The sequence below is a fragment of the Pipistrellus hanaki genome (genome assembly GCF_964339955.1).
Source record: "Pipistrellus hanaki genome assembly, chromosome: 3".
NCBI classification, from domain to species: Eukaryota; Metazoa; Chordata; class Mammalia; order Chiroptera; family Vespertilionidae; genus Pipistrellus; species Pipistrellus hanaki.
This window is the reverse complement of record NC_140505.1, coordinates 12533229-12546750: the sequence shown is the minus strand read 5'-3', so window position 1 is coordinate 12546750 and position 13522 is coordinate 12533229. Positions and strand designations below refer to the sequence as shown.

Below are 13522 nucleotides of genomic sequence, written 5' to 3'. Positions count from 1 at the left end.
TCAGTGAAGAGGCTTACTGACTGCAGGAAGCCTGACACTGTATCTCAGGTTGTGCTTGCTTACTACAGATATTTAAAATTAATTCATTTGTGCATATAATTTACATATGTCTATATAAAAATATTTTTAGGTAAACTTATTTTATCCTTAAATTTCCTGTCATAGTTTTGGGCTTTCTACATTACTCTCAGATCTATAACTAGGGCAAATATAGTAAACAAAGAATAACTTCTATTACTACCCTGTTTCCCTGAAAATAAGACAGTGTCTTATATTAATTTTTGCTCTCAAAGATGCACTAGGTCTTATTTTCAGGGGATGTCTTATCTTTCCATGCGCTAGGTCTTATTTTTGGAGGATGTTTTATTTTCAAGGAAACACGGTAGTTAAAGTCACATGCTGTTTACTCTGTGTCAGTCACTGTTTCAGTGATTTTATATATTAATTTATCTAAATTTCCTAATAGAGTGAAGGATTCCATTATACAGATAAAAAAAACTGAGGCACAGTGAGAATAAGTAACATACAAGATTACAAAGCTCTAAGTGAGGAGGGAAGCAGTTTGAGTCCACTGGCTTCATTACTTTGTTCTACATAGAAGCTATGGAGATTTATCATGGGCTATGCAGTCCTTTGCAAATCTCCAACTCAAGTACTCAGTGACCCTGGCTAAGTATACATGCTGTGAATATAAATTTTGCTAGAATTTGACCTACTCCCAGATAGAGTTCTGCAAGTCTTCTGTTATTTACCTGTCAAATCCTCACCTCGAATTTTGGTTAAAAAAAAAAAAAATAGATCAAACTTGTGGTTGAACTCAGTAGCTATTTCATCACATTTTCTATCTCATTTATGCTCCTAGCTGTCTTCTGACGTAGGGACTCATCTCGACTTTTCAGGGACATATAAGGCCCGAGAAGATGAAATTGCACCTTCCATTTAGATTGTGCTCTTTCTCCTCCCGCCCCTGCTTAATCGCTTGGTTAGAAAATCAAGCTCCAACCAAGCTATTCATTTGCCAGACCAAATAATTATGCCATTTGAATTTCTTTTAAACATCCGGGTTAACTTGTAATGTATATAAAAAGCAGTAAACCCTTTTGAAGTTTTGCTGGCTCAAAAAATAGAACCCCAAATTGAAGAGGTTCATTAATCACTAGTTTTATTCCTACACCATCGTAGAGACAGAACTGAAGAAAGAATACAAGTGTACTTTCCTATTTGCTTATGTTTCCTTTGAAAATTGTGAGGTTATCTCTTAACATAGCACTATAATTTTCTCTACAGTTAGAAACGTATCTGTGGAGTAGAGATCTTGTTGGCAACAGGGAAGGACTTTATTTCTAAGATCATGAGCCAGAAAACAAACAAGAGTCTGTTGGCAGCACTGGGTTTGGTGCCCAGATAACAGAGGCAGTGCCCTGTTATGTAGGGTATGCTAGTTATCCCAACTCTTGTGGATATTGGCATTTCTTCGAGGGAGGCAGCCAACATCTATGGTGGTTTTGTTGGTATTAAAAGATTAATAAGCTGGTCCTGGTTTATGGTAACAGAAATCCATGCGGAAGAAACTAAACGTTTCACTGTTACCGTAGCCTTTAAGGTGCAATTGGCTCTGGAATACCTATTAATTATTTAAAATAACATCATAAAAATGTATTAATTCGTGCTCCAATAAAAACCGATGTTGGGTAAATGTGAACTTATTAATGATCTTGTTGCTAATAATGTAAATCTGCAGGTTTGGTCCAAGTCTCTGTTGGAACGGAGGTCCATCACACTTCATAACAACTTAAAAAAATAGCTGCAACAAGAAAAGTTCAGATCTAATTGCTTTCATTCAGAGGATATTATTCCATCTTAAAGGCACCTGGCAACAAAGCTCCTTACTGTATGTGGTTTTCATGATAGAAATCAAAAGGAAATTTCTTATTGTCTGATACTCTCTCAGCAAACTCCCTTCCTCTCCTACCCTCACTTGTCTTTCAATCTCTTATTCTGTTATTCTTGTCATCTCCTCTCCACTCCATTCCAAACGTCCTCAAAGTGACGTTAACCATAAAAGACAGAGTGGGGCCTGGCCTGTGTGGTTCAATGGTTGAGTGTCGACCTATGAATCAGGAGGTCAGGGTTCAATTCTTGGTCAGCGTACAAGCCCAGTTTGAGGGCTTAGTCCCCAGTGGGGAGCTTGCAGGAGGCAGCCAATCAATGATTCTCTCATCTTTGATGTTTCTCTGTCTCTCTCCTTTCCTCTCTGAAATCAATAAAAATGTATTAAAACAAAACAAAACAATACCATCTTCTTAATAAGCCCTGTGTGTAAATCATAATGTTATTATGAATCTATCTACAAGCTATACAGGGTGGGGCAAGAGTAGGTTTGCAGATGTTCATGTGGAAAATAATACAATAATCAATAAATAATAATATAAGAATAAACTCCATGTTTTTCAAAACTGTAAACCTACTTTTGCCACACCCTGTATATACTTAACCCACTTCCTATTCTTTCTCTCTATGTCCTCTAATATCAGGCTTATTGATAAACTCTAATTCTTCCAGCAGTCCTGACTATCATTCAACATACTTTTTTGGGGGATCTTAACCATCTCTTGTTTCTTATACAAGTTTTTCCTTCCCTTTTATAATCTTTCATCTGGCCTCCATGGTAGGTTGGTTCTATCTCCCGCATAATTTGCTATGTTCTTTGTGTCACCCATGAGCCAATGTTAACCTCCCATGTTACACAGCTTACATATAGGCATTTAAGAGAAAGAAACAAGAAAGTCATAGAAAGGAATGAGAAGGTTCTTTTAGATATTGTATAGGTGTGCTTTTACCAAATTTACACATATTTTAAAAATAGGGTAAATGCTGAAGCCGGTTTGGCTCAGTGGTAGAGCATCGGTCTGAGGACTGAAGGGTCCCAGGTTCGATTCCGGTCAAGGGCATGTACATTGGTTGTGGGCACATCCCCAGTAGGGAGTGTGCAGGAGGCAGCTGGTTGATGTTTCTCTCTCATCGACGTTTCTAGCTCTCTATCTCTCTCCCTTCCTCTCTGTAAAAAATCAATAAAATATATTTTTTAAAAATAGGGTAAAAAGAAAACATTTGATTTTTTTCAGTCATTGGTAATTAATGAGATGAACTACAGTATATACAGTATAATATTTAGCTCCTGGGCAATTTTTTTCACAAGAAAAAGTGTATCATTTCAAAAAACAAAAGAGTTTACTAGTACAGAAAGGTATTCTGTAGTGTGAAATGAAAGCATCACGTGTTTGTACAGAATGCCACAGAACACACATGCAGCCTGTTTATTCCTTGCACAACTCCATATACTGAAGTATATTTATGTTAAGATATTGTTCATGAACATATTTTTGTGATGAGTTATCTCTGCCTTTATAATAGAGTCTTCAGCAGACAGCTGCTGGCCAAAATGCAGCCTCCATTTCAGAGCCATGAGTGCTGGGTGTGGCCATGAAGCTAAGTTCTAGCACATGAAATATGAAGGGAAAGGAAGCATGTACTGCTCGGCTAGCATGGCTCAGTGGTTGAACATTGATCTATGAACCAGGAGGTCGAGGTTCAACTACTGGTCAAGGCACATGCTTCCTGGTTAGGGCACATGCCTGGGTTGTAGGTTTGATCTCCAGTAGGGGGTGTTCAGGGGTCAGCCAAGCAATGCTTCTTTCTCAATATCGATGGTTCGATCTCTCTCTCCTTCTCCCTTCCTCTCTGGAGAAAAAAAAAGTGTGCACCTTCTGGGCCCGCCTTCACACAGAGGTGTGGCCATCCCCACCTTTCTTCCCATGGACTTGAATATGGATAAGGGCTTAAGGTGGCAGAGCAGTTAGATAAAAGGGGTCTAAGGCAGGGATGGGGAACCTTTTTCCTGCCATGGGCCATTTGGGTATATAATATCATTCTCAGGCCATACAGAATTATCAACGTAAAACTTAGCTTGCTGTATTTGGTTAAACATTTAATTAACTCACCCCTAATGCCTTGCCAGGGCCAGACAAAATGATTTCACGGGCCTTATATGGTTCATGGGTGGGACATTTCCACCCCTGGTCTAGGGTTTTGAAACATAGAGCCTACACCTGGATCCAGAACTGCTTATATACAATTATTATGTGTGTGTGTGAGAGAAAGATGTTCGAGGCACTTCTATGCTGGTTTTCTGTGATAGCAGGCAAATCTGTAGCATAAATGATACAATTTAGTTTGTCGTTGGAATATGAGGTTTGTGCTCAAATGTGCAACTAGGTGTCTACTCAAAGTTCAGATCGTGTTTGCATGATCTCTTGGAGTATATTTTGCTTTGTAATATGGATTCTGTTTTATGCGAGCAAATGAAAATCTGTTCATACATTTGTGTAACTATTATGGTTATTCAAAAATTTGGGAACGATTTAAATAGCCTCCAGAGAAGTCTGAATGTTGGACTCTCTTTAATTAGTAAACCACCATCAAGAACAAATACACTAGTTCTCTAAAAAAGGTTTAACCTCAAGTCTTGCCCTACATATTTTCCATCTTCACATCTCGTTTAGTTTACAGAGACCACTTCTTAGACTGTCTCCCTCCTCCAGATTGCTTTGGAATTTGTCTCTGAGAATTGCTCTTAACCAGCTGCCTTACCCCAAGGACCCACCCACACCCTATAAGCCCTGGGCCTACGCCACACAGCTTTCTGGAGGGCTCATTTCTAATGTCTGCTCATAATCTATTTGGTTTTCCTTTGATTTCAGTGGCTTCGCTTCAATGATATATTTCGTCATACTTAGGGGAATTGTTAGTTTAAGAGGTTAATATTTACATATACTACAATGCAGTCCTCTCCAATGGAAACTCCTAAAAAAAATAGACGTGTGGCTATCCTGATGGCAAAAAATCACTGGAAAACCAGAAAAAATATTATATAATACAATAAATGCCTGCCAAGATTTGTAGGTTTCCAGAAATGATAAATGAGTTCTATTTTAGTACATTCTAAGGATCACTCTTATAAGCTCTGTTTTTGTTTTCAGGTTTTTTTTTTTTTCTCCAAGTATTAGAATCTTGATTGAATGCTGACCCCAAAAAAGCAACCCCCAAAAAACTCATGCTCATAAATTCAGTGAAGGGTTTGGTTCACTCACAGGACCATCAGATAATGAGCTGGTTAAAGTTCTCTAACTAAAATTTTTATTAGCTCAAGTTCCATTTCACCTTTTCAAGCTCTAATCTTAAAGCTGTCAGCATAGCTACCGCCAACAAATAGTATAAATGATACAGACAATTAAACAAAGTCTTTTGCGAATCTGGCACCTAATACCTTAGGCATGAAACTGTATCTCACAAATACAGCAAGCTTAAGTCTCTTCAAAAAGCTTACTGTTAAAAAAATAATTGAATTTTTTTTTTTTTTTTTTTTTTTTTTTTTTTTTTTTTTTACAGAGAGATGGATAGAGAGTAGAAACATCCATGAGAGAGAAACATAGACCAGCTGCCTCCTGCACTCCCCCTCCTGAGGATGTGCCTGCAACAAGGTACATGCCCTTGACCAGAATCAAACCTGGGATCTTTCAGTCTGCAGGCCAATGCTCTATTCACTGAACCAACCAGATAGGGCAAGGCTTGCTGTTTTAAACTAGATGCACTGGCATTAGCATTGAGTAGTTAATTGAAACTCTTGTTGATATTTTGAAGAACTTTAAATATTTGTTTCTGTTTAATAAAAGTAATAGTAAACATGGTAACTAAAGGATTCTTTGGTGCCCTTAAAAGAAGCTTCAAGTAGTTTGTATATTCAATATTATCTTTTTGTACTTTGATTAGTTATATGCATTTCACCACACAACCTCTATGACCTTTTATAAAAGTTATATAGGGTAAAAAGTGAAAATCCCCCACTTCTACCTTTTGATTCTGTTCTCTTAAAGTAACTGCTATTAACAATTCTGTGCCTGTTTAGCTGGGATTTGATGTATCCCTATTTAGTCATATACCCCAGCCTATAATTATATCAAATCTATGCCTATATCTATATGTCCCTATATCTCTATATGTATATATCTGCATCCTCACATTTTGTCATATAAGGTTGAGATATGCTATACATATTGCTCTTCCACTGTCATTTTCCAGATATACTATGTTGTGAACATCATCTTTTAGTTAGTGTACATGGATTTCATGCCATCATTTTAATGGTTGCATAGCATTCCAAACTGTAACCTAGTTTATATATAAAATTTTATTATTAACTATGGCATAGGCATGTCATTATAAGCAATAATTATACATTATAGGTGGAAATGTGTTTTTTTTCTTTTTTGTCAGTAATACACAATACAATTATGAACGTCTTTGTGCATATATATTTTTTATGAAGTTGTTTTGTTATTTCTTTTGGTAAGGTGCTAAAATGGCCAGTTGCCAATTCAAAGGTATTTTAACTCAGCAATACCAAATAGAACAAAAATTCCTACACATTTTTATTCTAGAGGCTTCTCCTATAACCATACTTTTCCAGAGTAAATTCCAAACATAAAATTTTGTTATTAATACTGTTTATTACAAGGCATCACAAATGAGTTGTGGTGTCAAAGTAAATGTTCCACCCAGATAATGCTATAGTACTCCAGAATGATGAAATGCTTAAAATAGAGTATTTAAGTTAGAAGTTGTAGATGGATATAATTACAGCTCTCATAATGCAACCATGCTATAGTGACACATCCAAGAGCAAATTCTTCCCAGCATTCTTAGTATCGATATAAATGTCCAAGTGGTGAGCATATGTTTCTGGAATGTTTAATGTTTCTGTCGGCAGTTGGGCAGGGTTTGTCTTATTTTTGGGGAGCTATGTCATAGGTCGGTTAATACCTTCTTATGTCATTATTGCGTTCCCTCCAACAGATTTGATAGGGTATATGAAAATTTCTGAAAAGGTGAGCTGAGCATTCCAATCTGAACAACTTTATGGAGCATTAGCATTTTGTTACAACTTATACAAAGCAGAAAGAGTTGGCCAGAAGCACAGAATGGTCCGCTGGCCTATAGTTGGTGTACCGTGATCTTTGCTGTAAAGTGTTTGACTTCACTTAAACTGACTTATGACATGTCACTGATCTAGTTTGTTAGCAAAACCACAGTTTATGGAAACCAGATTTCTTCACCGTAAAGAGAGTGGGAGATTTTTGTTTCTCATTGTAGATAGCTCAGTTGAACAGAACTGAGAACATTAGCTTTGCTAGAATGGCAATTGTGGATTCATATTATGTTGAAAGAGGGGCAAGGATGTCACACTAAGGTATCCAATCTGCATTGTTTTGCAATGCCAATGGCCACATTGGATTTACAGAAGAAATCATATTTATATTTACATCAGGATTATAGAGCACTACACTGTGGGAAGATTTTTGGAAGAATCCAAAAAAACAAGGCAAACTTTGTTCAAGAGTTCACTAACTAACCCATGCTTCATGTAGCCCCACTCGAATCCTTGCTTCCCTCACCCAGAAACTATTTAGGGGATCATGGCATCTACAGGATTAGTCAGGGGGCCTGGGCATGAAAAATAATTTTACTTATTAGCCCTTTTGGGTCAAGAGTTAAAAAGTTGATATACCCATTGATAACAAATGTGTGAGGATAACATTTAAAATAGCATCAGCATATTTTGGGGGCCGGGGTACTGTTGCCATATATATATTAGGATCACTTTTAGTATGTAATTTATACTTTTTTTTTTTTTTATAAAATATGCTTTTCAGAGGGAAAAAGAAACAAGCCAAATATTAAATGTTATTAGATTAAAAAAAAATAGAGTCACTCTTTAGATGGGCTTTGAACAGTGAGCTTTCTCATGGTATTTGATTCCAATTGAAGAAAGTGAAACCAATTCTGTCTTCAATACAGACCCAGAACAGATTGTTCATAAACCATTGATTACTCAAATGGATAGATTATCCTATTTTAATTTTTATATATTTTGATGGTTTCCCCAAGAAGACACTCTTTGAGTCACACAGCTACATTCTAGGGGGAAAAGAAACATCTACATATCCCTTTCACGCTGCCAAAATAATAAGTGATGGGAACAAGAGTATTCACAACATTCCAAAAGCTAGATAATCTGCACATGTGCCTTACCCTTCTCTTGCGAAGTCTGACTTGATTCTCTGTGGGTTCCTGGGTGGTCAGAGGTTCCTTGGAGTGTAAACACCGCATGCCATCTCCGGAGCTGACGTTTGGAAGACATTTGTTTTGATGTTCTGAGAAGCCACCCTTCTGCAGGCCATTTTCTGCGGACATTCCACCAGGGCAGGAAGGAGGCTGCAGAAGGCAGCCCTCAGTATCTGCTTTTGATAACAGCAGTCCTCTGTCTGCACAGGGACCGGCGAAAAACTCATCTTGCACCGCACAGCAGGTGTTTCTTTCATGCTCCTCCTTGGGGAAGTCGGGTTTCCTTCGTTGCTGAGCAATCACAGCAGAATTAAGCAATTGCTTCTCAGGCACGATGTCCTTCACATTCAACGACTCACATCCATGTGTTTGGGATGCATCTTTTATTTCACTTAAGCTTATATCCTTACAAAGCTCCAGGCTTTTACTTATAATGTCAATCACTTTCTTCTCCCCACTTGCTTCCACGAGGGCCAATTCAGCTCCGCCAGCCACTCCCCAGGAGTTGTAAGAATCTTGGTTTCTTTCCGTGGTAGGCAGCGTCTGGACTAAGGAGCCCGCTCCTTGGACGCTGTGCTGGTCTGAGGTTTCGTGCCCGTGGGACGTTAGGATCTGTTTATCCTCTGTAAGACATGGATCAGAATCGGTATCCTCATCAGAAACATGCACCAGGGTTTCCGTGCTGGCTTCCAGAGACAGAAACTGATCTTCACCTTCCTGGCTGTCACTTTCATCCACCTCCTTTGAAATGTGACCCATTGGCCTCCCAGGAAAATCTCTCAGCTCTGATACATGGCAGCAGTCCGGTAGGGAGACACACTTCTCCTTGTGGTCCGCATTTAGAGTTGCATCTTTTTCCATGCTTGCCTGCAGGCTGTCAGCTACGAGTCCATGATGACATGCTGTGTTATGATCATCAGAACTGAAAGGCTGTCCCATCCATTGGGTCACATGTTCTTCCCAGCTTCTCTTCCTGATAGCTACAGACATGTCATTGTAGTTTAACAACAGATACAGAAATACATTCCATGTGAGGCCAAAGGAGATGGAACTCGATGAAAGAACTTCAAATTTGCTGACTGAAGAAGACAGTGAGTTTCCTCATTTCACCACCTATTAAAATTTAAAAAAATATATATAGTTCAGGACATGATTCTAAACTGATAATATAACTTGGAAAAGAGAGCACTTAATCTATGCTAGAAAGATCAAATTAGAGAGTTTATAAAATTTATGTTTAATAGCTTTAATAGTATTCTTTTAGAAGCAGCTTGATATAAGAAGAAAATTTCACAGTGGATATTTATGATAAAAAATCACGGGCAGTATTTTAAAAGGCAGGTGGATTGATCAATCTATTAACGAATAAAGATGTAACTACTGGACATTGAAAACTTCAGTAAGAAAATATTTGGATTGCAATACTTGATAAAATTCACTGCAGGACACTTGTTGTTCTAGCTTACATGCTTTCCTCATTTAGTTTTGTGAACACAAATCTTGACAGAAATCTATTTGCTGTTTGGTTTGAATTTCAACAAAGGCCACTAGGGAACCGTGCATGCAAAATCTGAGCTATAGAGACAGCATTTGTAATGTATTAGTGTGTGAAAGAGCTAATACAGATCCCAAACTCTCAGGATGTATTCACTCCAGGGAGTGACTAAGAAACATGAAATAATCCAGTTTAGCTCATATTAACACATAATTCATGGATAAGACAGCATAGCACATACCATTTACAATGCCTCAGGATGAATACATTTACATGCATAGTATTCCTGCTACTAGCTAGCTAGCATTATTGAGGCTAAGAGAAATTCAATAACTTGTTCACGGCTATAGATACATCTAGGAAGTAAGCCAGTAGTCAAACTAGGCCCTGGTTCTAAGGCCAGGATGAGGTAGCCAACACACTTCATCGTCTCCGTGCAATGAGATCCTGTCTCCACCCCTTCCTTCCACATATCTGTAGTATGTATAAAAACTAAACTCCGTAGGCAGAAATTCAGGGGACCCAGAAGGACAATGTGAGCATGATAAGGCAATCAGGATAATTCTTCAGAAATTTCAGTCTCTTTGGCTTGTATGGAGTTTAGTTTGTATACTTCTGTTAGAATTCGGCCATAAAAATTTAAGTAAACAAGAAAACCAGGCATAAGATAAGGTCAGAATATAAACACATCCCTGGTATCCATACTTTTTTACCTTTGAATTATTCAAACCCTTAGTTAAAGGAAACAAATTATGCCAGTGTAAACTCAGCCTTATAAAATGTTGTTCCGTAATGAAAGCAAATTCATGGACTGTAAAAGAAAAATCCCATTCACAAAGCAGACACTTCTAGTGTTGACTCCACATGGGGACCTTCAGCACATAACATGGATTGGCTTATTGATTTTAGCCGTAAACAAGATTAACTGCTGTGCTGGTTTTGGGTCACTTCAGGCTATTGAAAAGGACTGACTCCTCACCAAAAACTTCAAGCTATTCTGACTAAGCTCTAAGCACATGCCAGAAAGGTAAATATTCCCATCCTGTGAAGACCAGTGAAGTTAAGGAATGTACTAGAAATTGGTTCCTCAGCCTGACCAGATACCTTTCTGGATACTATTTGGTGCCCTCAAAGGTCTGTGATCATCTTTAAAAAATGGTCAGCACTCACATTTTCCGTGTGGGCATTCATTCTCCATGCAAAAGAAAATAGAAAGACCCTGAACCCCATGCATAAGTCATTACAGTGTGGGAGGCTACAGAAAGTGGAAAAAACGCATAGATGCAGGTCAGAAAAAATTTGCTTTTATGGGCAAATTTGGGTTGTAATAGGGAGTTTCTGTTTTAGATGCTTTCTTTTCTTTATTTTTATCCAGTGTAGAAAGAGAGGGCTAACTTAAGAAATGCCAAGTGGTATTACTGTGTCATTCCTAAGCCTCATTTACATTTCAGTTGAGACTGAATTTTGGCTTCATTTCTTTTACTAAGAAATTATTAACCCCTTAGAGAACAGAGTACACTAAATTTTGCTTTTAAGACCTTATCTTAATATTAACTAACTTATTTGACTCGACCTTGGCAAGTATGTAAATATTTTTATATTATCAAAGAGAGGCAGTTCAACACGTTCTGAGACAATCTGGCTACAAAGAAAGACTGTAAATTAGAAATATCCAACATAGTATTAAGTGCTCTGTTCTAATTTCTAATCTAGGTTTTTTTTAAAAATTATTTTTGAATTATTCCTATGAATGTACATTGTCTTTTCTTTCAAGAAAAATGTCCTAATTATTATTATGACAACCATCACTGCATTTTGAGTGCTCATTCCATAATATCCTGTGGTCTGATAGATTTAAAAAAAGTTATCTCTACAAGCTTTCTTATTCATACTTCCTATTTAATTTTTGAGTTATAACATTTATGGTTAAAATCTGCCTCCATGATCTGAAAGCTTAACAGAATCTTAATAAGATGGAACACTGGATTCTTTTCAATCATATCTCAGCGTATTGGCCTCATTTTCTAAGTCATCTGAATTGATTAGAATCCATCCTGCCAGGAAGATGTGAAGTCTTTGTAAAAGTTCTGACTCTCCCGATGGACCATCTCATCAGAATGCCTTATTTAAAATTATATTTCTAAGCTGGCCGGTACGGCTTAGTGGTTGAGCCTTGACCCATGAGCCAGGAGGTCATGGTTCGATTCCTGGTCAGGACACATGCCCAGTTACGGGCTCGATCCCTAGTAGGGGCTGTGTAAGAGGCAGCTGATAAATGATTCTCTCCCATCATTGATGTTTCTCTTTCTCCCTTTCCCCTCTTCTCTCTGAAATCAACAAAAACAAATAAAAATTATATTTTTAACTACTGACTACTTATTTTGTAAATTTCTATTACATTTTTTGGGTAAGCCCTTTTTACGAAATTTCATTCAGAATGAGCTCAGCTGCTGAGGATTTGGATGAAGGATCTGGAAAAGTATAGGTCATTCCAGGGTGTTGATTTTATGAAGTGAATTTCCATGGGGATTTTTCACTTCTTAAATGCATGTGTTCAAACACCACTGTATTAATAGTACAAGAAACTGTGTGTACCTCTAATTATGTAACATTTCAGAAAAATAATTGCAGAATGTCCAACTTTACTATTTGTGATATTAGTGCATAGGATGTTTAGATACAAAGTTATTTCAAATGAATTGTTTTGGCTAATTTTGTAGCATGAACACTCCATAAAGTAAGTACTTTATAGCATATAGAATTTATTTTTAAATTAATTGTAATCATACTAAAAAATGACATCAGACCAATAGATTCTATTGAGAATCACTGACATATATCTGATATCAAATGATCATTTGGCCTGTTTGTGAATTGTCCCTAAGGAAGAAGAGCCTGGTGAAAATCACTCCTGGTCACTCTATAGCCTGAGAGAACATGATAAAAATGAAGGACTTGTGGCTATAGAACCGATGGCAACACTGTCTGCCCATCATCACTCCTTAACTAATGTTTATTCAGTGCCATAGACATTGTGCTAAACCTTGGGAATATAAACCTAAATAATATACTGTATTCTACCTTTCCTAAAGAAGCTTACAACTTTATGGTAGAAACTCATGTAAACAAGGATATTAAGTTTTCACATAGCCACAAATGCCACAGAAAATTTAACACAGAGGAGGGGGTCATCAACTCTTCCTCCTTTTCCTCTCTCCCTCCTCCCTCCTCATTTTCTAAATCATTTGAATTGACTAGAATCTAGATTGGGAAGTCTTTGTAAATGTCCTGACTTTTGCCCCAGTTGGTTTGGCTCAGTAGCTAGAGCATGGGCCTGAAGACTGAAGAGTCCCAGCTTTGATTCTGATCAAGGGCACATGCCCTGGTTGTGGGCTCCATGCCCAGTAGGGGGCATGCAGGAGGCAGCCAATCAATGAATCTCTCTCTCTTTTCTTCTCTGAAATCAATAAAAAAAATATATATATTTAAAAGTCCTGACTTTTAAAAGTCTTTGTAAAAATCATTCTTTCTTTCTTCCTTTGTCTGTTCCTTTCTTTCAAGTAGCGTTGGTGATGGTGCAAACATTAGATAGGGCCTCTAGAGGAGGGAACCCCTGAATGAGGCCCTCTGTGGGAAATCTCCTGCCTCCAAAACATCCAGATCAAATGAGAGTTGAGATGTATTTCCTACTCTATATGCGAAGTCTTTCTTTCCTTTTGGCTTTAGATTTTTACTATTCTAGAATCACCTCTTTAGAAAAGATAACAGAAGCATCATTAAGCTCCAGAGAATTACTTGCAACTTGAAAACTCACTGGTCACACATTTCTATGGAGCATTTCAGAGA

At 37.6% G+C, this 13522-nt stretch overlaps 1 protein-coding gene across 1 annotated transcript in view; it reads right to left on the bottom strand.

Moving 5' to 3' along the window:
* The window catches only part of DLC1 (DLC1 Rho GTPase activating protein), a 366141-nt gene that overhangs the window by 340962 nt on the left and 11657 nt on the right, over positions 1-13522 (bottom strand). Inside the window, exon 2 of the mRNA XM_084877009.1 lies at positions 8149-9294. Within this exon, the coding sequence (XP_084733135.1) occupies positions 8149-9171 (1023 nt within the window). The 5' untranslated portion in view covers positions 9172-9294. The remainder of the gene's footprint in view (positions 1-8148; positions 9295-13522) is intronic.